At 39.2% G+C, this 23,187-nt stretch overlaps 1 protein-coding gene across 3 annotated transcripts in view; it reads right to left on the bottom strand.

The window, feature by feature from the left end:
* Nucleotides 1–13,326: 13,326 nt before the first annotated feature.
* The window catches only part of PNPLA8 (patatin like phospholipase domain containing 8), a 36,729-nt gene continuing 26,868 nt past the window's right edge, over nucleotides 13,327–23,187 (bottom strand). For all 3 annotated transcript variants that reach the window (XM_042872668.1, XM_042872667.1, XM_042872669.1), the window contains exons 9-10: nucleotides 16,877–17,072; nucleotides 13,327–15,438 (exon numbers count right to left, since the gene is read on the bottom strand). In XM_042872668.1, coding sequence (XP_042728602.1) covers nucleotides 15,164–15,438; nucleotides 16,877–17,072 — 471 coding nt within the window. In that variant the 3' untranslated portion in view covers nucleotides 13,327–15,163. The remainder of the gene's footprint in view (nucleotides 15,439–16,876; nucleotides 17,073–23,187) is intronic.

Genomic DNA, 23,187 nt, shown 5'->3' with positions numbered 1-23,187 from the left:
AAATATTGTCAAGAACAGAAAAATTATGCTCAGTTTTAGGCCTCAGAACTATTTTCTCACAAGACAATTCATGACTAAGCATTGTACATGTTGTACTGCCATCACAGGGCTGAAACTTCCTTCAGGACTTAGACGGTTGGATGCAAGGAGTGGGTCCTGATTTTCAAGGAGTAGATGGAGAGAATGAGCTACAAGTGCTATCACCTGCCCTGTCTTCCTTTGACTTGGTCCAGAGAATGTAAAGGAATGAAGTAGAGTGAATCTTAATGAATTCTAATCTCTCAGGGCAGAAACCTTAGTACAGCATCTAGGAGAATCTGAGCATGAGATGGTTTTAATCCACTCTACTAATGCTCTTCCACCTTGTACAGACTAGTTAAATACTGAGAGAAAGTATAAAGTATCTCACAAAAACACGTAGAAACTCTGTAATTAAGGTATTTGCCTATTTATGAAGAAATAGGTTTTAACCCCACACCTACACCAGATACTTCACTTTTATCCTTTCGTCTTTCTTTTTTTTTTTTTTTTCTTCTCCAATTGAAGTGATATTTGGATCCTTTCTGTCCAGCAGCTTGACAATTTGACTAATGATCAGAGCATTCTCTGAAAGTGAAATGCCTTTGGAAGGAGAGATGACAGCAGTCTTTTAATTTGGAATACTTGTTTTTGTAGCAGCTAGATAGCAAAGGCTGAAAAAGGAGTTAAAAATATTTCTCAAACACTCTGGACAATGGTGATTACAGGAATATGTTGGTTTTGTGTGCTCTAAAAATGCTTTAGAGAGCAATTTTGAGAGGTAAAAGGGGGAGATGAACTTTTTAAACACACAAAGATGCCAAAGTATACAGAGGACAGTACTTTTGGCCATTCTCAGAAGGTGATCTCAAGGGTCGTGAAAGACCTTTGTAACTTTTCAGGAACTTGAGAGAGAAGGGATTATATGAAATAAATATTTAATGTGATCTGTAGCATACTATGGAAACTACAGTCATTTTTGACAGCTGTATTCAACATGATGAAATGACTCAAGCTGATGGAAATTGGATATTGATTTCACCAGGATCCATGTTTTATCTGGTATATAAACAAAGGAAGGAAGCCCTTCGCACAACAGATTAAACTTTCTGCAGATACCAAACTTGATTTGCTTGATTAGTATTCTTATTTTTCCATTTGAAAGGATTGGCTGAGTCTGTTAAAAGTCTCTTACAAGCCTAATTCATTGTTCACAATTCTTGAAACACTGCTTCTGCAAAGATCAAAAGTCTGCAGACACCAGGCATCTTATTCCAAGGGACTTCTGAAGTGCTGAATGCTAAGTAGGACCGTGTTGAAAGTCAGGAGCTTAAGGTTAAACCCAACTTTATGATTTAATCTGCCCCATCCTTTTTGCTAAATGTCTGACAAGTTAAGGGAGACTTCCACTATAAAAATGACCTAATGTGGGAGCTATTGGGAATAGGTGAACGGTTGGACTGGATGATCTCTTAGGTCTTTTCCAACCTTGGTGATTCTATGATTCTATGACCTAGGAATCATTCCAAGATTCTGAAAAATGGCAAATAACTACTATTGTTATTATTGCTCTAATTCAATTCCAATCCACCAAATGTTCATGCATTTTACTGACATATGTATAATGTGAAAAAAACCTTAGTGATAGACACACGCGCACACACGCACACACACACGTATTCAAGCCTTTTCAGATGACAGTGAAAAAGAGTAAAGTTGGTGAAAGAGTAAGGTCTGCTCCCTTTCCCAACATGTGAATATGAGTTTTGATCACATGTAGGCTTGGAATGAGTGATTGAAAAGAAAAAGATGTAGAGTTTGGTGAAAAATTACATCAGTTAAGTCTTTTTGAAGTTATCCTTTAGTCTTGAACTAGAAAAAAAGCCCACATGGCTTTTCTAGTCTGCTTGCTTAAGATACACTTTGTTCTCTAAGTCTTTTGGATCTTCTGAGGATGAGATTGCTTTTAAATTGCAAACACATCATTGCCCTAAAGGGTTGGATTCCTTAGAGCTTTTAAAGTGAGAAAATATCTGGATAAATTAGCTGGCTATACTAAACTCCCAGAGGAGAGACACCAGTGATTTGCTGTTCATGGTCCTTATAGCTTTCTGAAAACAGATGCCAGTATTGTTTCTAATAACCAAACATATTCGTAAGATTCTGTTGTATCTCTTGGTCATCACATCAGGAGAACTGCATTTTGAGAGGTCCAGAAAACTATGATTACTTTGTGTAATTTTTCTCACTTTGTATTTGTGTTTGTTAGTCCAAAATGCAAAAGAAAAAAAAAAATCTGACCCTGAAAATGTCAGGCAAAGCACCTAGGATAGGAAGAAAAGCAACAGCGCATCACCTCAGTACTATATAGGCTATAACTGTCAGCTTTAACTGGGAATAAAGTTAGTTAATAGTTCAAAGGCTTTGTCATAGTCCTCCCAGCACCAAATAGTGCTTGTAAGATGCAGTGATCACTGGAATCATGAGCTCCTTGGAGAGCATAGAGTCATAGAATCACAGAATGGCCTGGGTTGAAAACGGACCATAACAATCATCCAGATAAACTGATTTCTTGGAATGTTTTAGTGCAGATTTCTTGTATGGACCTCTGGGTGTGTGTTGGGAATTTAGAAGAGTTCAAGGAATCTATCTCAGACAAATAAAATACTTCAAAGTACTCAGAAAGAAACATACTCAAAATATTTAACATGGAACACAAGAAATGAATTAAAAACAATGCAATCAAACATCACAAGAGATATCACATGACACATTTAAGGAAGGAAAATGTTTTCAAAATGAAATGCTAAGATGTTCAGAATGCCCACAGTTGTCGTTGTGTTGGAAGTGACTCTACCCATGCTTTAGAGATTAAACCAATGTTCAGCAAGGTTGCAAAGTCCTGCTGTATGTGCAGGTGGGAACATCAGCAAAAGTAGGTACCTTTCTTTCATCCTCTTCTGCTTCTTCTCCCCTAACCCCCTGCCTTTCGCAGCATAGCCATTGAGCTTCATCATTTTCCACTCTTCCAGGAAAAGCGTGTTGTTTTCCTTCCGCAAACTGAAGGACTGTGACACAATTTATGAGAAGAATACTGGAAATGTCTTCTCTGTCTCACCCTTTGTTTATACTTTACTAGAAGAGCTAATGTCATATACAGCAATTATTGTTTAGTTCGGGTATCTCCCAGCTGTGTGATGCATCTCACTACAATAAATGAAAAAATTTAGTTAGTGACAAATGATTGCTCGTGTTCATGCCTTCCTCACACTGGAAATAAGTCCTCTTCCAATGTGTGTTCCTAAAGTTGTCAGTCTTTCAATCCTGAACTACCCACTCCTTCCTAATTTTAAAGGGCAGTCGTTCACCTCCTGCTGGCTGTGATGCCGACTGCTCACAGAGTCCATTGCGTTCAGTACAGGAGTTCCCATGAATACTTTGAAAACATTCCAAACGTATTAGTATAGTTACCAGCTAAATGTTCTTAAATCAGGTGGTTGAAGTGACAGAGCACAAACTGTGCAATATTTGTTTTATTAGCAGTTTTCTTGTTTTACACCAACTCTCTAATATCAACTGGATTTTTCACTCCCTTAATAATAAAGGTATAGTGGAAGCAAGCCTGAAAAAGTAAAGAATGCACTTTTGTTGCTCGTTGGTGCTGTAAACCCCACCTGCTAACAAGTGATATAGTGCAGGCTTTCACCTGTCTGGCAGAAGGCAGAACTGGAGGCCAGGTGGGTCAGCCAGCTTTAGGACAGGCAAAGGAAATGTCTGGATCCACAGGACTGACTCCTTGACTTCTTAATCAAATGTAGTGCCAAAAATGGAGCCAGAAGAATGACTGTACTCATCATATGAAACTTTAGCTGTATGGAGTGCATACTATTTTTTTCCTGTGCGTGTGCACACACCAGTTCACTCTTTCCACTGCAGTGGATGAAAGAAACAGATTTGAGTTTCCTCACTTGCTTAGATATGTTAAGTAACTATTTTCTCTAGCACTTCAAAAATAATTTCCATACCTGATATACAAATATCTGCAATCAGTACACAAGTTGTGGTTCACTATTTCAGTGTATGCTTTCAAGGCAAATACATTCTTCTGCCATCTCGAATTCTCTCAAAAAAATTACTATCTATATTACATGTGACATTAAACTTTATGGGTTTTTTTCCTACTTTTCCCTTATTTTCTAAAGTTCAATCCAATCCAAACCCAAAACCAATCCCTTGGCACTATCTACAATCTTCTCTTGTGTTAGCAATGTAATGGTGATTTTCTCACTTCTCCTGTCATCTGTTGTTCTGAGAAACATCTGAGCTCAGCTCAAAGCTTGAGCAATGCTGTAACACTGACATTTTTGAGCAGGAGAGACGAGGCTAATGCTTTTTGTTTTTGTTGTTGCTGTAACCTTTTTATCATGTTTCGTTCTATGGCACAAAGTCAAGAAGTAACACAAAGAGAGCTATCTTAGGAAAGTATGCTTTTGTCCAGAAAGCAGTGGAGAAATAGATGAGCACAAAGACTGTTCTATAAGCCATTTAACTATTGTCTATAACAGCAACATTAGCCACGTGGTCATTAATGAAAGTACTTTAAAATACACAGCACTGGATGTACAGGGGAATCAGAGGTTCAAACCAGATATAGAGCCCTGCAGGACAAAGGTTAAAAAAAAAATCAGAATTCTTCAGAATGAGAACAATGACACAGAAAGAAAAAAAAGAAAGATATTTTCTGGGAAAGCAAAGTGGAAGATCTGGAGGCAGTACCCATTGGAACTTGTACAGAAATGCTATTCTGCGTTATGCCCCTTGGGAATTAACCTACACCTCGAATCACGACAACTGCTCTAGACTTTCGACAAGGCAAGATGACTTTTCTGAGCAATTCTGTGAGATCCTAGACATCTTCAGAGCACAGGAACAGATGTGAGAGCGCACAGCTGAGTGCTTGCCACCATCTACCACAACATCATGTTTCAGTAATGGTAGAGACATATGCATGGAGATTAGATGCCCAGCTCTGACATGCATACCTGAATAAAAACCCAAAGATGTCGGATACTCACAGGGGACCTGTGATCTGATTTTGTGACCTTCACAGTGTGTGACTGCAGACAAAGGGATAACACTGAGGCATGGGCTGGACTGGTATTTAATTCAAGCCAGATGAAGGCTGCAGTGCTCTATCTCTACAAAGCTACATGAGCATATCTGCGTCAGATTAAAAAAAACCAGTGTTCAGTTATTTTGTAATCTGATGTTAACTGTTCTGGAGATAAGATTTATGATCTGCAATGCTTGTTCCTACAAATACAGTCTGACAGGGTGACTTACCTTCTGAAGAAAGTCTTTATTCTTGTTTCTTTTTGGGTGACTGGGAAGCGAATCTGTCCAGGAACTGTCATGATAAAGGAAGTATATCTAAGCTGTTCTTTTTTTTTCAGAAAGCTTTAAGAGCACCTAATTAGAAGTTCTGTTTGTTGTTGTATGTGGGCTCTGGGTCTGCTCTGCAGTTTCAGATTCCTTCACTGCCAAGAGAAGCAGAAATCATCTTCCCTTAGCATACCCCTGGCAGCACCCATAAGGAGCCATGCATATATCTAAAGAATGCTTGAGGGTTCTGGACAGTGACCCTGCTGATGTTCTGGGACTATTTTCCTCACGGCACAAGACTTTTATGCTCCCATTTTGGGACCAGTTTGGGACTACTTATGTTTTTCCATTTCTGTGAGGAGAGTGCTCTCTCGTGCACAAGTTGACTATGACTGGAATAACAGCCCACCTATCCCCATGTCATCCTGTGATGACAACAGTAAGTCATATAAGGGACTTGTAGGTTTAGCAGAGCAGCACCCATCCTTCTTTTTTTGTTTGCTCAGGAAACAGTCTCCATAGTACATGTGAAAACCTGCTTTAACATCCCTCAGCCCAACACTGAATCCAGCTTGGGAGCTTTCTTGCGTTGCTGTAGAGCATACTTCTCCAGAGGAGAGGGTTGGCATGGGAGTCTTCTGCTCTTCTTCTGCCCATCAGATGAATAGCTCTATGCATCAGTTGGCTATTTGATGCCAGAGGTGAGTGTTCGTCAGGAGGGTTCCTGGTAGAATAAGGTTACCAGAACAAGGTATGGGCAGTCAGCTGGAGGTTTATTTGTTCTGGAGTCTCGGCACCTCTGAAGTGTTTTTGCAATGGAGAACTCACCATGAGGATGTTCTGCAGAGATGGTCAGTACTTCCAGTCTTTCCCATTGCCTTTAGTGTTTGGCAGTCTAAGCTCCATTGGAAATCAGACATTTCGAAGTATTTTGTGAACCTGAGAAAGTGTCCTTTCTGGTACTTGTAGTGACTTTTAGCTGACTGCAGGTTATTGTGACCATGGGTTATTTTGACTATGGGGTATTGTTTTCTGAGGCGTGGATACACAAGCTGCTTCTTTCTAAGTAGCTATTGTGAGTGAGGAAAACAGAGGCATTGTGTCCTGGATTGTAATGATCTCTGTCTTCTTCCTCATTATCTCCAGGAGGAAAGAGAGGCATCTTTTTCTGTACAGCTTCCTTTTTGAAAGCACGGACTACTAATATGAAGTACACTGTAACGTGAAGGAAGAGAGTGGCTGCTGACTAACTGAGTGCTGCCTGAGTACGGAGTGACTGCATGAAGCAGTGTTGCTTTCTGGGTCAACAAGTCACACCAGTTGCTGACAAAAGACAGTAGCAGCCCTTGATTTTAATCCAGCATGCTGGGTATATATGGCTCTGGAAACTATTCTGTATTTTAATAACATTTGTTTGAAGTTGAATTATGATGAGGCTGCCGTATAGGTTTGAAAAGAGCTGACATTTACCTGAGAGGCTGCAGCAAGCTGAGTACTGCATAATAGATGAGAAAAATCTTTCCTTTCCTTAGACAGTTTGAAGCATGCAGGCTATACATAAAGTGCACGGGAACAGCATCACACTGGAAATATTTCATCTTGCTTTTTTTCTTTATCTAACACACATGTATACATATGTGTTTGTGTGTGCTTATAGATGAGCCCACACAATAGACAGCTGCTCAGAGCATGTTTTTCCTGCTAATCTCATCTAAGCTTTCCTTGCTGATCTGTAGCCCTTCCCAAGGATTTGTGACATATCTAGTGCAAATTCATGAAAACCCAGTCTTAAAAAGTGTTATTTATTGTCTTTCTCACTGTATTTGTAAGCAGATCTTTTCAAAGCTTTGTTCACATTGTTTGGTGAGGGCTTTAATATACAGTAAGAAATGAAGCAGCTACACAGTCCTCAAGCTTTGAGGTTATGGCATGTATATATCTTCACAAACTTTGCAAAGCAATCCTTTAAGGTCAGGTTTAGTTGTACCCATTTTTTCATCCTGTGACTCTACACTTAAGCAGCACATGATATATTTGCTTTTCCTTGTAGGAAGACAGCAGTACTCCATACCTGGCTTTTCAGCTCTCTATGCTTCTGATTTTTTCCCTCTGCAATACCTGTCCTCTTGTTCTGTTATTAAGAGCATTCCTTGACTGCCTGGCTACCAGCTTGGAAATGCATTCAGGTGAGATTATGTACAGAAGGATAGGATGGGTTTCTAATTTCTACAGAGCAGACAGTGGGGAAGCAAGGAGCAATAGCAGTTTTTCTGAGATTATGACTGAGAGTGGACACTGGTCAAGTTTTTAAGAAAGTTCTTGCTATCAACATTTTAGGCACTCTGTCGTGGACGACAGGTTGGCCATGAGCCAGCAGTGTGCCCTTGTGGCCAAGAGGGCCAATGGTATCCTGGGATGCATTAAAAAGAGCGTGGCCAGCAGGTCGAAGGAGGTGATCCTCCCCCTCTACTCTGCCCTGGTAAGACCTCATCTGGAGTACTGCGTCCAGTTCTGGGCTCCCCAGTACAAAAAAGACAGGGATCTCTTGGAAAGAGTCCAGCGGAGGGCCACAAAGATGGTGAAGGGCCTGGAGCATCTCTCCTATGAGGAAAGGCTGAGTGAACTGGGTCTGTTCAGCCTTGAGAAAAGAAGACAGAGGAGACCTGATCCAGGTCTATAAATATCTAAGGTGTGGGGGGCAGAATGGTGAGGCCGGACTGTTTTCAGTGGTGAGTGGAGACAGGACAAGGGGAAACGGCAGGAAACAGCAGCATAGGAAGTTCTGCACAAACATGCACAAGAACTTCTTTACAGTGAGGTGACGGAGCACTGGAACAGGCTGCCCAGGGAGGTGGTGGAGTCTCCTTCTCTGGAGATGTTCAAGACCTGCCTGGATGCCTACCTGTGCGACCTGCTGTAGGGAACCTGCTTTGGCAGGGGGGTTGGACTCGATGATCTCTGGAGGTCCCTTCCAACCCCTACGATTCTGTGATTCTGTGAAAACACGTTTCCTGACAATACTTACTGCAGCTGATGTCTCAGTCAATAATGAAATAATAGTGTGAGCACAATAAAGTTGTTCCTTTTTCAGCGTACAAAACCAGGAAAGCTTTTCATTGTTAAAATCATGAGTTTCTTGAGCTCTGGCATTGCATTTTAATGATCTCAGTAATATGTTCCATTTGTCTGTGTGCCCATGAAGATACTGTATTACAACCTCTTCCTGAAAAGTAAAAAAATTGGAGCACTGGCATGTATTTTTTATGTTACTATGCAGTGAGATAGCCATATGTGACAGTCTTACAAGAAAGCAATAAATTAAATGAAATCATAAATAAAAAGCAAAGTTGCATTGCTACTAAAGATTAAACATGCATTTCCAGTACTGGATTGTTTCAGTACTTACTTCGTTTTTATACTGTTGTGCTGAAAATCACTAATGATATCTCATATACGATGCCTGCAAACTTTATTAAATAACATTATAGAACTGTCTTCAAAAAAACCAGGCAAGGGGGCATACAGAAATTGAACAGTACCAGGAGAAATCCAGCTGCAGGCATGGTAATGAGGAGGCTGAGCCATGAACAAGGGCAGCAATGGGACATACCACAAGGATGTGACCACTGGTGGGGATGGGGTGAGGTCCTGCTCACCCTGCTTCTGCAGCACTTGAGGAGGAGGGTCTTGGCATGCTACTTTTCCTTTGTATATGGATGGCAAGCTGGAAATGAGTCAGCAGTGTGCCCTCAAAGCCAACCACATCCTGGGCCACATCGAAAGAAGCGTGGCCAGCAGGGCAAGGGATGTGATTCTGCCCCTCTGCTCAGTGCTGGTGGGGCCTCACCTGGAGTACTGTGTCCAGATGTGGAGTTCTCAGTACAGAAAAGACAGGGACTTGTTGGAGCACATCCAGACAAGGGCCACAAAATGATCCAAGGGATGGAACACCTCTGCTAAGAGTACAGCCTGAGAGAGCTGGGGATGTTCAGCCTGGAGAAGTAAAGACTGAGAGGTGATCTGATAGCGGCCTTTCAATGTCTGAAGTACAGAAACAAGAAGAAAGGGGACAGGTTCTTTGGAAGGGTCTGTAGAGAGGATATTTAGTTTGGATATAAGGAAAAAATGTTTTACAGTGAGGGCGGTTAGGCACTGGAACAGGTTGCCCAGAGATGCGGTCGATGTCCCGTCCCTGGAGACTTCCAAGGCAAGGCTGGATCAGGCCCTGCGCAGCCTGATCTGGCTGTAGTATCCCTGTTCATCGCAGAGTAGTCAGACTAGATGGCCTTCAGAGGTCCCTTGCAACTCTAAGGATTCTATGGTTGTAGTGCAGAACAACTGCTGGAAGGCACTAAAGGAAGTGTTGATGTCTCCCATCATCTTTGTTGCCACCATCTTTTAAGTGTAGCTATAGGATCCAGAAGATGGGTGCTCAATGGAGCCAAAGGAAGGTGATTCCTTCTTTTTCTTCTGAAGATTGCAGAATAGCTGTACATAATACATTTCCCTCTCACGTATGTGTTCATAAACCTGTTGCATATAAGGGGCTAATGAGTGATTAATAAGGGGTCCATGTGCCTGCTGCATATAAGGGCTTAATGAGCTCTTTCTTACTGCACAGGTTAAGGATTCTGCTGGCCTTGAAACCTGCAGCCTTGTAATATTGCACTATAGAACCCTATTCAGGAATTATTTAAAAACTTACAGCAAGAGAGTTTCTTTCTCCCCATTAGTTCTCTGCGTAGCTCTGCTATATTCTGTAACGTCACTGCTTTGGGGATTGGAACCTTCTCGTTTTCTGCCTCAGTTTGATAGTGGTCAGTTTAATTGCCCTTGATTTTATGGAAGTGTTGTCCCTTATCTTATTACGTTTTCCTTCTTGAAGGAACAACAGCATACACCTTCCTTCCAGCCCTTGTTTTCTAAGCTAGAATGTGAAACAAAGCATGCTCTCTTAACATTCCCCTTGGCAGCCTTTCTTTGCATCTGTTTTACTCTCAGTGTCTCTAGCAGCAGTGTCCCAGCTGTAATTACATTCAACTCTTGCTGCCCGTGCCCTCTGCAAAGAATCAGTATCTTCATGTTGGTACTGAATTGCCACCGACAGGAAATACCCTAAAATCAATTCCTCGCATTACACCATGTAAAAGTTTTATTTTCTTTCCTTTAGTAATGATTCATCTTTCAATTAGTATCTCCGTCTGCATAGGTAATTAGAAACTAAGACACGTCCAAGAGGCATTTTCTCTTTCTGACATTGCATTAACAGACATTATTTTACATCTTCACCTTTTCATTTCCTTGTCTAGATGCCTTCTTCCTGCTTCTCACAATCAGAGCAAGGATACTATGTCAATTTTACAAAGACTTGGCATTATCACATTCTATGCACGCAAACTTGGCATATTCAAATGCGATCGGACACTTGGGTGGAAGAACTCTGTTTTCTGCTCTCACACCAAGCAACTTGGTTATCCAGTATATTCTCATGGCTCAATTTTCAAAATTCACACTGATATCTCATATTCCACTTTGCCTCCTATCTGTCTGTCCATGGCATCCCCTGAGGTGCACTGACACACACCTGGTTTTGTAGCTGTGAATTTGCTGACTCAGTTTCTGTTAGTCAACCGGATAAATGCACATCATTCCTCAGGGTACTTCTTCATAGCAGGATTCCTTTAACTCAATTTTTTGCATTACAGTAATCTTCCTTCCACTGTTGATCTTACACCGGTGTTCTTCAAAGGCACTGCTTTCATTCTAACCTATTTTCTCCTTAGATTCATGCTGCACTAAATTACTCTTGTTTAAAATATTAAGGACCCCTCCTGGATTCACCTGTTGTGTTCTTCATTCCATCCACGTGCTTGGTTAAAATATGCTGGTATGTGATCCACATCTAGACCATCTGCTGCTACCTATTAACCCCTTGAATTTAAAATTCCTTCTCCGTATGTAGCCAGTTCTGATTCCTCCACAGCTTTCCCTATTTCGTTTTCATCAATCAAAGCATCATTTGGGATTCCTCATCCAATGACTCAATAAACTTCCTGTTGTACTCTGTGATGTAGGAGCAGGATGAGTAGGAATCCTTGGAAACTGCTAATATCTGTAAGTAACAAAAAACTAATTACAGCCAGATACATCTCTCATGCCTGCACCTTTTAAAGTGGTTTAGAAAGGAGTGCAAACTCCTAATTAGTGCCTGATAGACAGCGCAGCACTGCAGTGCCAAGGATCAAAGAATGTAGTTGGAAAGGATTTGATACACACATCCTGTGAATTTATACACATAGTGGCCTAGAACAGTCTGAATTAATTACTCTGTAGCTCAGCTCTATCTTATGTGTACTTAAAAAACAAACAAACAAACAAAAACCCCTAAGAAAATATAGTTACACCAAGAACAAATAAAGGAAAAGGAACCGAAGCTGCCGAGTGTAATCACAAATCCAGACCTGAAATAACTCCTGCCCCCACAAGACAGTGCTGTATGAAAAAAGTAGCAATGGGTTTAAACTGTACAAGAAATCTTTCACAGAACGAAGCTGCTTTAAGCAGACATTTCTTGCTCTTTCTATGCAGCCTTGGCCTCATAAGTTTAAGAGCTGTGATTGTTTCAGTCTAGTCCCAAGAGTGAACCATTTCTTCAGATGAGATTTACGTTCTGTTGCTGCTATTACATATCTTTATGCTCCTGTCCTTCATCTCAAATATGTAACTCATAATCCAGCCTCCTTTACTGCACACAAGAGGAGGACATCAAGCTCTGCAGAGGTTTAGGATGAGGCCGTGTACTTCACGTGTCCTCGCTTGTGGGCTGACACTTGGATTTTGCAAAGTGGAAGCAAACAGTTGCAGGTGCCATTTTGCCTGCACTCCTGAGCACTGATTAAATGCATTTATGCATATCTCCTTGACAAGGACACTTCTAACATGCAGGCAAGGTTGATGCCTTAGCAAATACATTGTAATTTCTTAAATATGGGATCTCAGAAGTCAGACAAACTGCTCTCATCAACCTAGAATATGTTTAATGCATTCTTATGAAAGGCTTAAAGGCCAAGGCTCTATATCAATTTTTAATTTTTTTAACAGATTTGTAGTGAACACTTAAAGAAGCAGAAATAATGCAATGCTTAAGTGAAGCTAATATGAAATCTTCTGCTCTCATTCAAAAAAACTAGTACTTTTCCAAGTTTGTGCTCTTTAATCAACTTCTAGTATAAAGAACAGAGTACTGAGCACTTCCAAATGAAGAAAAAATCCTGCATTATAGAAAACAGAAATGATATTCCACCTGCAAAGTTATTTCATATTAATAGAGTTGATCAGCACATACACTTACCCGAGTGGCCAACACCAGCGCTTCAGTTTTAATTCTTGTAAAAATTAAATGGAGATTTTATCACCTTGCCCTCTGTTGGTGCTTTCATAAATAAATGGCAATGCCAAAAATCTCTGACAGGAAATTTATGAATTCCTAATACTGTCTTTAGAAATCTTATGGATAAAGGCTTGACTTTGCCCTTTTTCCAGAGGAGTAATTGTATTGAATGTTGTTTCATGAGAATATCCAACATTGTCTGTTATAATTCTGGATGCCAGCAACCCAGCATGATGCCATGCAAAGCATCTTGATCAAAATGATGTGTTCAAGGACAGCCTGGATGGGGCCCTGGGCAGCCTGGTCTAGTATTAAATGGGGAGGCTGACGGCCCCGCATGCAGGCCCTCCATGCGGTTGGAGGTTGATGATCACTGAGGATCCTTCCAACCCAAGCCTTTCTATGATTCTATAAATGTTAACATTGCTTTTTATATGCTTAAATTTGCACAAATTGGAAATACTTGATCTTGTTTTCTATCAGTCAGTTCTTAGTAACTGGAATGCAGAAGGGAAGTTGCATAAAGCACAGTTGTATCAAGATCATAAAACTTTTTATTGCCTTATTCAAGGAACTATTTTTGTTCACAGTAATAAAGGAGCAACCAGAACCACCACCACACAAACACAAAAAGGAAGAAAAACAAACACCAAACCCTGGTCAATAAAAAACACACACTTTCTTTCACTTCTTATCTTTAAATCGGTGTAGCTTTAGAACTTTTCATTCTCTCTGTTTCTCCTTTTTTTCCTTCCTCACATGCTGAACAATAAACGCTTCTTTAATCCTTGTGCACCTAGAATTTGTCTGCATGGGGAAGTGTTAAATAAAAAATTGAAGGCTTCAGCTTGTTTTGTGCTAATGGCACCTACTGGCTTCACCGACCAAACAAGTCTGAGAACTGAGGGAACACTAGAAAACAGTGGGTATTTGAGTAAAGAAAAAACAAAACAGACAGGTGAAACTTTTTTCACACATTGAAAAATAAAAACCAGCCCAAATCAAATACTTTCCCACAGTCACAAAATGCTGTGGCAGCTCCTGAGGATCTCCGTTGTCCTCTTCCATGTCCCTTTCTTAAAAAGTAATCTACTAACATTTGATTGAAGAAGACAAGTAGAGAAGGTGACTGTCAAGGTAAGCATTATATTTAGAAAACAATGCAATGGCAGCTTATAACCCCTGAAAGGCAAATGGACAAATGCTGCTTTTTGGTGAAATTGGACATGTTACACAGTAAGCAGTTCCATGTAGCTGTCTACTGAGATGTAAAAAGTCACCCAGAGAAGAGTGCTTGACTCGTCCTGGTGCCCAATGCACGACAGCAGCTGACTCACTTTTCATTGCACTTATAGAGTTTCTAATAGCACTGTTGAAAATGTTTCATTAACATCCCGTATCGGCAGTGCTTACCACACCACCCCGCTTAACATAAGCAAGAGGTTGCGATGGAATGAGTAGTAAGATCACAGTAAGCTGTAAATAAAACTTCACAACTCTAACACAACTTCAAGAGAGTGCATGTATGAAAGTTGAAAGACAATGCATAATTTATTATTTCAGGTACCAACTGCTAATTTTTTCTTGACACCTGAAGTTTGACATCAAAAACTGAAGCTTCTATAACAAGCTTCTCACTTGCCTAACTAGTGAACTGTTCTAAAGCTTTATTTCCTTTACCTTCTAATAAGAACAGCAGCTCAAATGAAGTTGGAGGGCTTGGGATTATTTCCAAATAATGAACAAACCAATCTGAAGTCAAAAAAAAAAAGGCAGCAAGTCTTGAAAATATCAGTTAATCTTCATAATTTAATATGCCATTTATAGTCATCCAAACATCTTACTGAATAGTTATATACAAAAACCATTGAAAAGAAAAAGAATTTAGATGTTATCTTTCAAATTCAAAAGTGCAATTAACACAAGCAAAGTTTCTTTTTGTTTTTGGTTTCATTTCTATTAAATTCACTGGCTACATAAGAGCCTAACAAGTATGCTGCCTACTGTAAAGTGAATGAGGATTTTCTTTGTCATTAATTTGTTTATTTTCAATGAGCCTGGCAGCTGACCGAGTCTCGCTCCAACCATAAATATGGTACATTGAAAAATGCATTGTTTTCATAATTTTCAGTTTTACTGACTTCAACAAATTGAATAAGAACAACAGTAAGATCCCTAAAGTTCTAAAATAATAATTAACACCATAAAACTTGATATCAAGGTAAGTGTGCACAAGACAGCCATCCTTGCACCAGAGCTCTACGGACAGCTTCCAAAGATGTTGCTCACCCACAACAGACACTGTTCCTCTACAGTACTGAATGAGTTTTCTGAAATAAGATTTACATTTACAGAGTTTCATGCGTTACATATTCACAATTTGGAAAGAAAAGGAAACCCTTCATACATGTCAGCCTTTAATTTTATCCAATCGTGAAATTTCTGTAAAGTTGATTTTTCTTGTGTTAGTATTTTTGCAGCTTTTTTCAGCTTTTCTTCATTTCGTTCTAAATAGCGAATTCCATCTGTCTGCAACTGACTGAGTTTCTCTTTCCGGCTTTCATCCAGAGGTATGTCTTCATTCATCAGAGGATTAAATCTGAAATAAGTGTCTGGTGGTAACAGCGCATCCAGCATGGTGTGAACTTCTGCATCGAAAACAAACGTAGGAAACGGTAACATTTACATGAGAGGCAAACAGTCCTACAGTCTGAACAACAAGTGCTCTGGAGTGACATGACCCAGAAAGTGTAAATATGTGCTGCTTTACTAAGGACATTTTTTTCTACTATTGCCTTATACAAAGAAATAAAACTCGTTTTGCAAACAACCCCATAGCTCTGCTTTTGCTGAAAAGCTTCACCTTTTATTCTACGACAACTGCATTCATGATAATCAAGAAGACTTTGTGAGCTATCCAGATACATGTATGTTCATTCCTTGATGAATAAGAACACATTCTGAACAGCAGTAATGTAACTTACGTATCCCCACTCATGATTTGTTACACTCAATACTTATTGGAGAAGGTATTACGAAACAGAGCTATATATTCAACTCTCATCTCAAAGTCTGCAGTAAAAAAAACTACGTAGTTTTGAAGCTTTCTTTAAACTGCAACCATTATGTATTATGAACACACGTTTTGGTTTTGAAATTTTCATGAATTGTAAAATGTTTGAATTCTGAAAAATAACCAGTGCAGAAATAAACTGGCTATGTAATAGATTTATTTGTTCCTCTCTTTGCTTCTTCTTTTCTTCTCCTTCCATAGCCTCAATTCTCCCTCCTTTAAGATCTCTCCTCTTATATCTCCTTTAAACTTCCATTTCCATGACTACTTCCAGCTTTCATCTCTTATTTCTTTCTTTGCATTCTTACCACTCCCTCTCTCAACATCCCTTTGTACAAATCCTGCTGGATTACTAGTGGAGTTCTCAGTTTTCAGGTACCTGCAGTTTACCTACGTCATCAGCCAAGACCTCATAAGCTAAAAGAGCTCAGCAATGGCACAGTGATGAAGGCTCATGGAGATAACACTGAGAAACACACTCGTATTCTCATCTCCAGAAGATCTGTAATAGTAGTATTAAAACACTAACTACATGTAATAAGTTAAGAAGAGACATGCTTTACTGTGTGTGTTCTTGCTATAATTTGAATCACAGAATCATAGAATTGTTTGAGTTGGAAAGGACCCTCAAAGGTCATTTAGTCCAACTCCCCTGCAATGAACAGGGACACACACAGTTAGGTCAGGTTGCTCGGAGTCCAGTCCAGCCTGACCTTGAATGTTCCCCCCAAGGACAGGGCATCCACCACCTCTCTGGACAACCCATTCCAAACACTTGCTGGTAGAAAAAAAACACTTAAAACTCTCTGTTTGTCTGCTTTTAATTTTGACACCAGTAAAGTCAAACAAACATGATCTTTCTACAGGTTATATGACTTAGGCAGAAGTTTCAGTGGGTCAGACAGAGAGAAAGGGAAAAACAAAATGTTGCAAATTGCTCTCTGAACTGAAATTATAAGAATAATCAAAAAGCTGAAAAGAGCCAGAGAACAAAGACAAATTAAGACACTAACCTTCTGTGTCAGTTGCACTGCTGATAACGTTTGTGAGTTTGGCTTTCAAACTGGTGTATGTGACGTTTGTCTTCCCTGCACTTTCGTATCGGCCAGTACCCAGCGATACCAGACACTGCAGTGGAACATCTGGCCAAAGGCACTTGCACTCATGAACTGCCAGTGCAGAAGGATTATTTAGAAGCAAGCCTCCATCCTGTAAATTAAAAATAAATGTAAAGGTTAATACTATATATGATGTGAATAAAACAAAATTGCAATTACAAACTGAACTGGATAGCACTTTTCTATTAAAACATCTCAGTGAAACAGGCAATAATTTTCATGTTTCGTGCAAGTGCTCTGTTTGTGCTTTGCAGCTGCCACATAGCTAAGTTTCCTGAGCTTATGGACACCGTCAGATCATCTCTTGAATCACTGGTGAGTTCTGCTGGTGGGAGCAAATAGTTCAGAGTAGGAAGGACCGACTGAGGTCATGTAGTCCAAACCCCCTCCTTGCAGAGGATCAGCTGAAGTGTGCTGCCAAGGGCTACAACCAGTTCAGTTCTGAGTATCTCCACACATTGAGACTCCAAAACCTTTCTGGGCAATCTCTTTCAGTGTTTGACCACCCTCATAATTTTCTTTTTTGATTTGTGTTGTTACTTCTCGTCTTTTCTAAGGGTATTCCCTCTTCTACATTCTCTCCAAACCTTTATTTATTCACATTGATAAGATACCCCTCCCCCACAAGTCTTCTCTTCTCTAGGCTGAGCAGCCTCTGCTCTCTGTTTCCCCTCATTTCAAATGCTCCCTTCATCATCTTTGTGGCCCTGCGTTGAACTCGCTCACTTAATTGGTAATCTCTGCTACTTCAGTATGTACTTCTGTCTTCTAGGCTTCTAAGACAGCCAACTTCAGAAAAGCATACTAAATGCAAGCAATAGAATATATGAACATAAGAGAGACTTTTGTTTTCAAGATTTCTGTAGTTAAGAACAGTAATTAATCATAGCAGAGGCCAAGATTTTTTATAGCCATTCAAGAAACCATATAAAATACAGAAGAAACAGAATATGGATGAATATTTGCAAAAGCACTATGCAAAAGCTCCCTGAACTACCTATATCCTGTACCTGTCCATCACATTACAAGAATAACAAAGAAACCAATGAGATTCAAACAGAGCTTAGAATGAAAAACATTATGGAATTGCTGCACACTTTACAGGAACTTTTATTAACTACAGCTGTGCTAGACAAGTAGTAATGGGATTGCTGAGATGAGGAGTTTTGTCTTTTTTTGTTTATCAAGCTTCTATTTTAACCTACAAAAAGATCTTTGAGCTGCTTCTGGACTACTGTCTACTTTGCTCAGAACAGTGCTAAAATGAATAGTCTTTTCAGTGCCTATTATCCTTGCTTACGTATAAATTTAATTCTACACAGAAAACAAAATACAAGGATGTCTTTGTCCTTGATACAATTCCCCATGAATCTTAATACAAAATCTTAATACTTATCTTCATGGTGCTTACTTATTTCTTTATAACAGAGATTAAAAAATGCTTACCAAATAATTTCCACTGATCTTGCCAATATAATTTAATTAAACATGATTTTTTTCCACCATGGGAAAGCTTAGCGTTATCAAAATATACGATGTAGTTAATAACAGAATAGCACTCTATTTTTTATCAAACGGACAAATAAGACACCAGTGAAAAATAACACAGAATCATAGAATCCTTAGAGTTGGGAGGTACCTTTAAAGGCCATCTAGTCCAGCTCCCCTGCAGTGAACAGGGACAACACAGCTAGATCAGGTTGCCCAGGCCTTGATCCAGCCTCACCTTGAAAGTCTTCAGGGACAGGGTATCAACCACATTGTTGGGCAACCTGTTCTAGTGCTTCACTGTCTGCGTCGGAAAAACCTCTGATCTCCACTTCCCCTATTTTAGGGTGAAACCACTTCCCTTGTCCTAACACCACAGACCCTGGCTATGCGGTCTGTCCCCTCCTTTCTTATAATCTCCTTTCAGGTACTGAAAGGACTCCATCAGGTCTCCCTGGACCCTTCTCAGGCTGAACATCCCCAGCTCTCTCAGCCTGTCCTCAGAGGAGAGGTGTTCCATCCCTTGATCATTTTTGTGCCCATCCTCTGCACGTGCTCCAACAGGTCCATGTCTCTCCTGTACTGAGGACTCCACATCGGGACACAGTACTCCAGGCGATGCCTCATCAGCACAGAGCAGAGGGGTAGAATCACCTCCCTCATCCAGCTGGCCACACATCTTTTGATGCAGCGTACACACACCAAAGCTGTGCCACAAAAATACCGACAGCTTTCTGCAGCTATTTTCATGTTTAAACAGTTTTCAATTCAGGTCTACTGGAATGACAGTAATTATTCATTAAGACACCTTTTATATAATTTCTAGAATCAATATAGCTATATGCTATTCTTTGAAAGTCAGAAGTAATACTCAATAACAAGGGAAACTAATTTATTTTCTTCACCTTCAGATTATTATTGATAATGATCCAATCAATATTGTGTTTCAAATCAGCTTACTCTGACAAAGATCTTCATGATATTGCTCTTCTGCTTTCAGTGATCAACTACTGAATCAGTAGATAATGTTATTAGTTAAACTGAGCTTTAGAAGACTTAATGAAGAAAGCAGTGCAATAATTTAACTCATGTTTTGCAGCTCCAGAAACATTACAACACATTAATTCAAAGAATGAAATTCTCACATTAAAAATATTGCTTAGAACTGCATGAGCAAGGAATCTTCACCAAAGAGATTTCATTGGAACGTATGCCTAAAGAAGTGCACTTCTGTTTTAAATAAATTCATCTGGTAGTCAGAGCACAAGGGAGCCTTCTCTGCTTTGTAACTGTCAAAACACCTGGAGAAAATATTAACTACAGCTCTAGCACAGCTAACTAACTGGGCCCTAAAAGAATGGTTATGCTTCCACTGAGGAGTTCTAGAAAAGTCTGTATTGGGAAGAGGAATATTTCATAAAGCACACTTGGGAATCACTTGATAAAATGTTAAGCTCAGTATAACAACTGAATGTTTGCCACTTGGAAAGCCTTTGGCAAAAGACTGAAAGCAAAGTCCGAGTGCCTGACTTCAGTGCTTCGCTGTCACAACCAAGCTTGTTTATACATGTATTAAGCTCCATTTTAAAATGTGTTTGATTACCTCCATTATTTTTATCAGATTATTATTATTATTATTTTTCTTCCCTATTGTTAACCTGCATGATGTCACTAGGGAAGTGGCATACCCCTCGCCAGCACTTGCTTGCACTGATGTTCTACTCTTGCACTTTGTGCTCAGTGTGCTGTCTGCAAATTAAGATGACTGAAGTGTGATGCAGTTTTGCAAAGTTTGGAGTATGAAGGAGTGTGTAAGAGCTGCCAGTGCACTGACTATAGCAGCCCAGGGAAGGGGTAACTATGTATGCTTAGGAAGTGGAAAAGTTTGCAGTTACATTGAGAACTAACTGAATGAGAGGAGATGGTGAAATGTGGTCAAGGACAATCTAAGAATGGGAGGACAAAGCAAATGAGTCACTGGTCTACTCTGGCTGGTTGCCTGGCACATAGTCAGACAATTGCATGTTTTTGTGGATGCTGATCAGCAATTTTTGTCATTTAAAGAGTTACTGTAAGTCAGCCCTTCAGCTCATTTCCAAGGTATGTGCTGTGTGTGAAAAATGCATATTTGTGGGTTTTTTTTTGTTTTTTTTTTTTTTGTTGTTGTTTGTTTTTTTAAAGACTCCAGACTATACTGGTGTAGTTCTGTATTTTGTAAGAAAGGCTTTTAAAAGTTTGTTTTACAGCCAAAATAACATACATCATAACATGACTCATGTTCTGTTTCTTTAAAGAGTGTAGAACTTTAGGAAAATGAAAGAGAATGAGACCTCAGGAGGTTGTCTGGTCCAGCCTCCTGCTCAAAGCAGGACAAACTTCAAAGTTGGGTCAGGTTCCCAGGGCCTCACCAAGCTGAATTTTGAAAACATCCAACAACAGAGATTCTACAGCTTTCACTGTCTGCACTTTGTTCTGTGCTTTTTAAAAAGTCCAGCTAGAGATTCTCCCCCCTAGACAGAAGGCTGCGTTCTGCCTCCTCTTTGACCTTCTCTTTTTTCAGGCTAAATAAATCCAGTTCTGTGCATCATCTGCTGTGTCATTTTCTTCAGTTCTAGAACTCCTCAGTGGAAGCATAACCATTCTTTTAGGGCCCAGTTAGTTAGCTATGCTAGAGCTGTAGTTAATATTTTCTCCAAGTATTTCGACAGTTACAAAACAGAGAAGGCTCCCTTGTGCTCTGACTACCAGATCAATATTTAAATAAAAACAGAAGTGCACTTTTTTAGGTATATGTTCCAACGACATCTCTTTGGTGAAGATTCCTTGCTCATACAGTTCTAGGTATTAAGGTAGGCATGCTTAAATATTGTCAAATGTTTCCATTTACTTCATAATCCAAAGGAAAATACACAGAGACCTCAAATAAAAGAAGTGCTCCAGACCACTCAGGAGCCTGGAAGCACAGAACCTTCTTGAATTCTTGTTTTATGTAAATAATTAAGGTGAACATGCATGAAATCACCACTCAACTATTCAAACCAGTAATTTTAAAACAGTTCTTCAACTGAAGATGTTATAAAAAAGCAGTTTAAATCACACATTACTATGGATGTTTTTGTTTTTCTTTTTAAAACGAAGTTCAGAACACACTGTTTACCCATAAGCTATCACTTCATTTCTTAATTTTGTCAATCTCACATTGCACCTTCTGATTGCTGCGTGCAGCATCCTGAAGTTTCACTTAAGTGATGTTAATCTTTGTGAAGAAAATAATCTAGCGCTGGGTGAAGGATATGACTTAAGAAAGCCAAGTCTGACATTTGGAAGCTGAGTTTGCAGGCTCCATAGTAACCATTTCACCTCACTGCTTATGCAGACATGCTCTGCATTTTAGCTCACTTCTACAGACTTGTTCTGTTGTTTACTTTCATTGTAAATACAGAAGGACTGGAAAAAAGTACTAGAACAAAGCTGTCACAGGCTAAGACAAGACAGGCTAAGATTCTGAAGAGACTTTGAAAAGTACTTTCCAAATTCTGTGTTTAAAGTCAACATAGAAATAATTAACAGCTGCAGATTAAGAACAAGGTTTACTGTTTCAAATGAGGACTTGAAGACTCTCTGCACTACGGTAAGAGATTGGTGCTCTGAAAAATTAAAACACTCCAAAAAAATTAAGCCAGGTTTCCTTAAATAAAAAGTAGGCTTTGCCAAATCATTCTGCAAAATCATCTCAGAATGTTCATCTGAGCAGCAGTGAACATTCTCAGTATAGAAGATGGGAGTGAGAATACGAATGCATTCCTCCTGTACACCAAAGTTCTAAGAATTTCAGAACGAGATTCTGAATGAAATCCAGATGCTCCTTTAATATTCCTCAAATGTCTTCTGCTCATCATTTCATAAAGGCTATCTTTTTTTTTTTTTTTTTTTTTTTTTTTTAATATTGTAAAAACTAGGAAAACAGATACTGGAACTGTGAAAACAACTGCTCCAGTTTAGAGCAGAAAACTGGTTCCATTTGAATGGGCTAACAGAAAAACTCTTTAGAAAGTACTTGTGCAGAAAATATAATTAAATGAATTTGTATTTGCATTATTAAATGACACTGACATTAATATTTCCATTATTTCTGACTTTGATTAGTAAAAAATTGGCACATTTTAAAAGCTACATTTGTACTTCTACTACATCAACTGAAAAAAGAACACCCTATATTAAGATCACATTACATAAACTATAGGAAGTATCCAATAAAGATTGAAAGTTTACTAAGTTTAATTTTCAGTATAGCTGTTCTCCTATACAGTACTTATTTTTCTAAAAATTAACAATGCCACTCTGCGTTGTTTATATACATACAAATCTCATGCTAAATGCTTCTGAGAGCTACCAATTGCTATTGCTAAATATTTAATAATATATTTTACATTATTTTCTTCTACATTAGCCATGTTTGCTCTTGACATTTCTTTAGAATGAATGGTTGGCAGAGGTATAATGCTAGGTGATTATCTTAAATTATTAACTCATCCCAGCAGGTCGTTAATTCACAGAAAACGACCAGCTGCTCTGAAGACATTACTGAATTAATTTTTATGTCAGACACAGAAAATGTACTTACATTGTATTGGTGAAGATTTGCTAGAAAGAATTATTGGGCAATGAAATATATAGTCGGATATTCCATTAAAGGCATAAACTGTGTACCACATTTA

This window comes from Lagopus leucura, unplaced genomic scaffold (genome assembly GCF_019238085.1).
Source record: "Lagopus leucura isolate 7727_CA_CO unplaced genomic scaffold, USGS_WTPT01 Super-Scaffold_100008, whole genome shotgun sequence".
Taxonomy (NCBI): Eukaryota; Metazoa; Chordata; class Aves; order Galliformes; family Phasianidae; genus Lagopus; species Lagopus leucura.
This window is presented reverse-complemented; position numbering and strand designations above follow the sequence as displayed.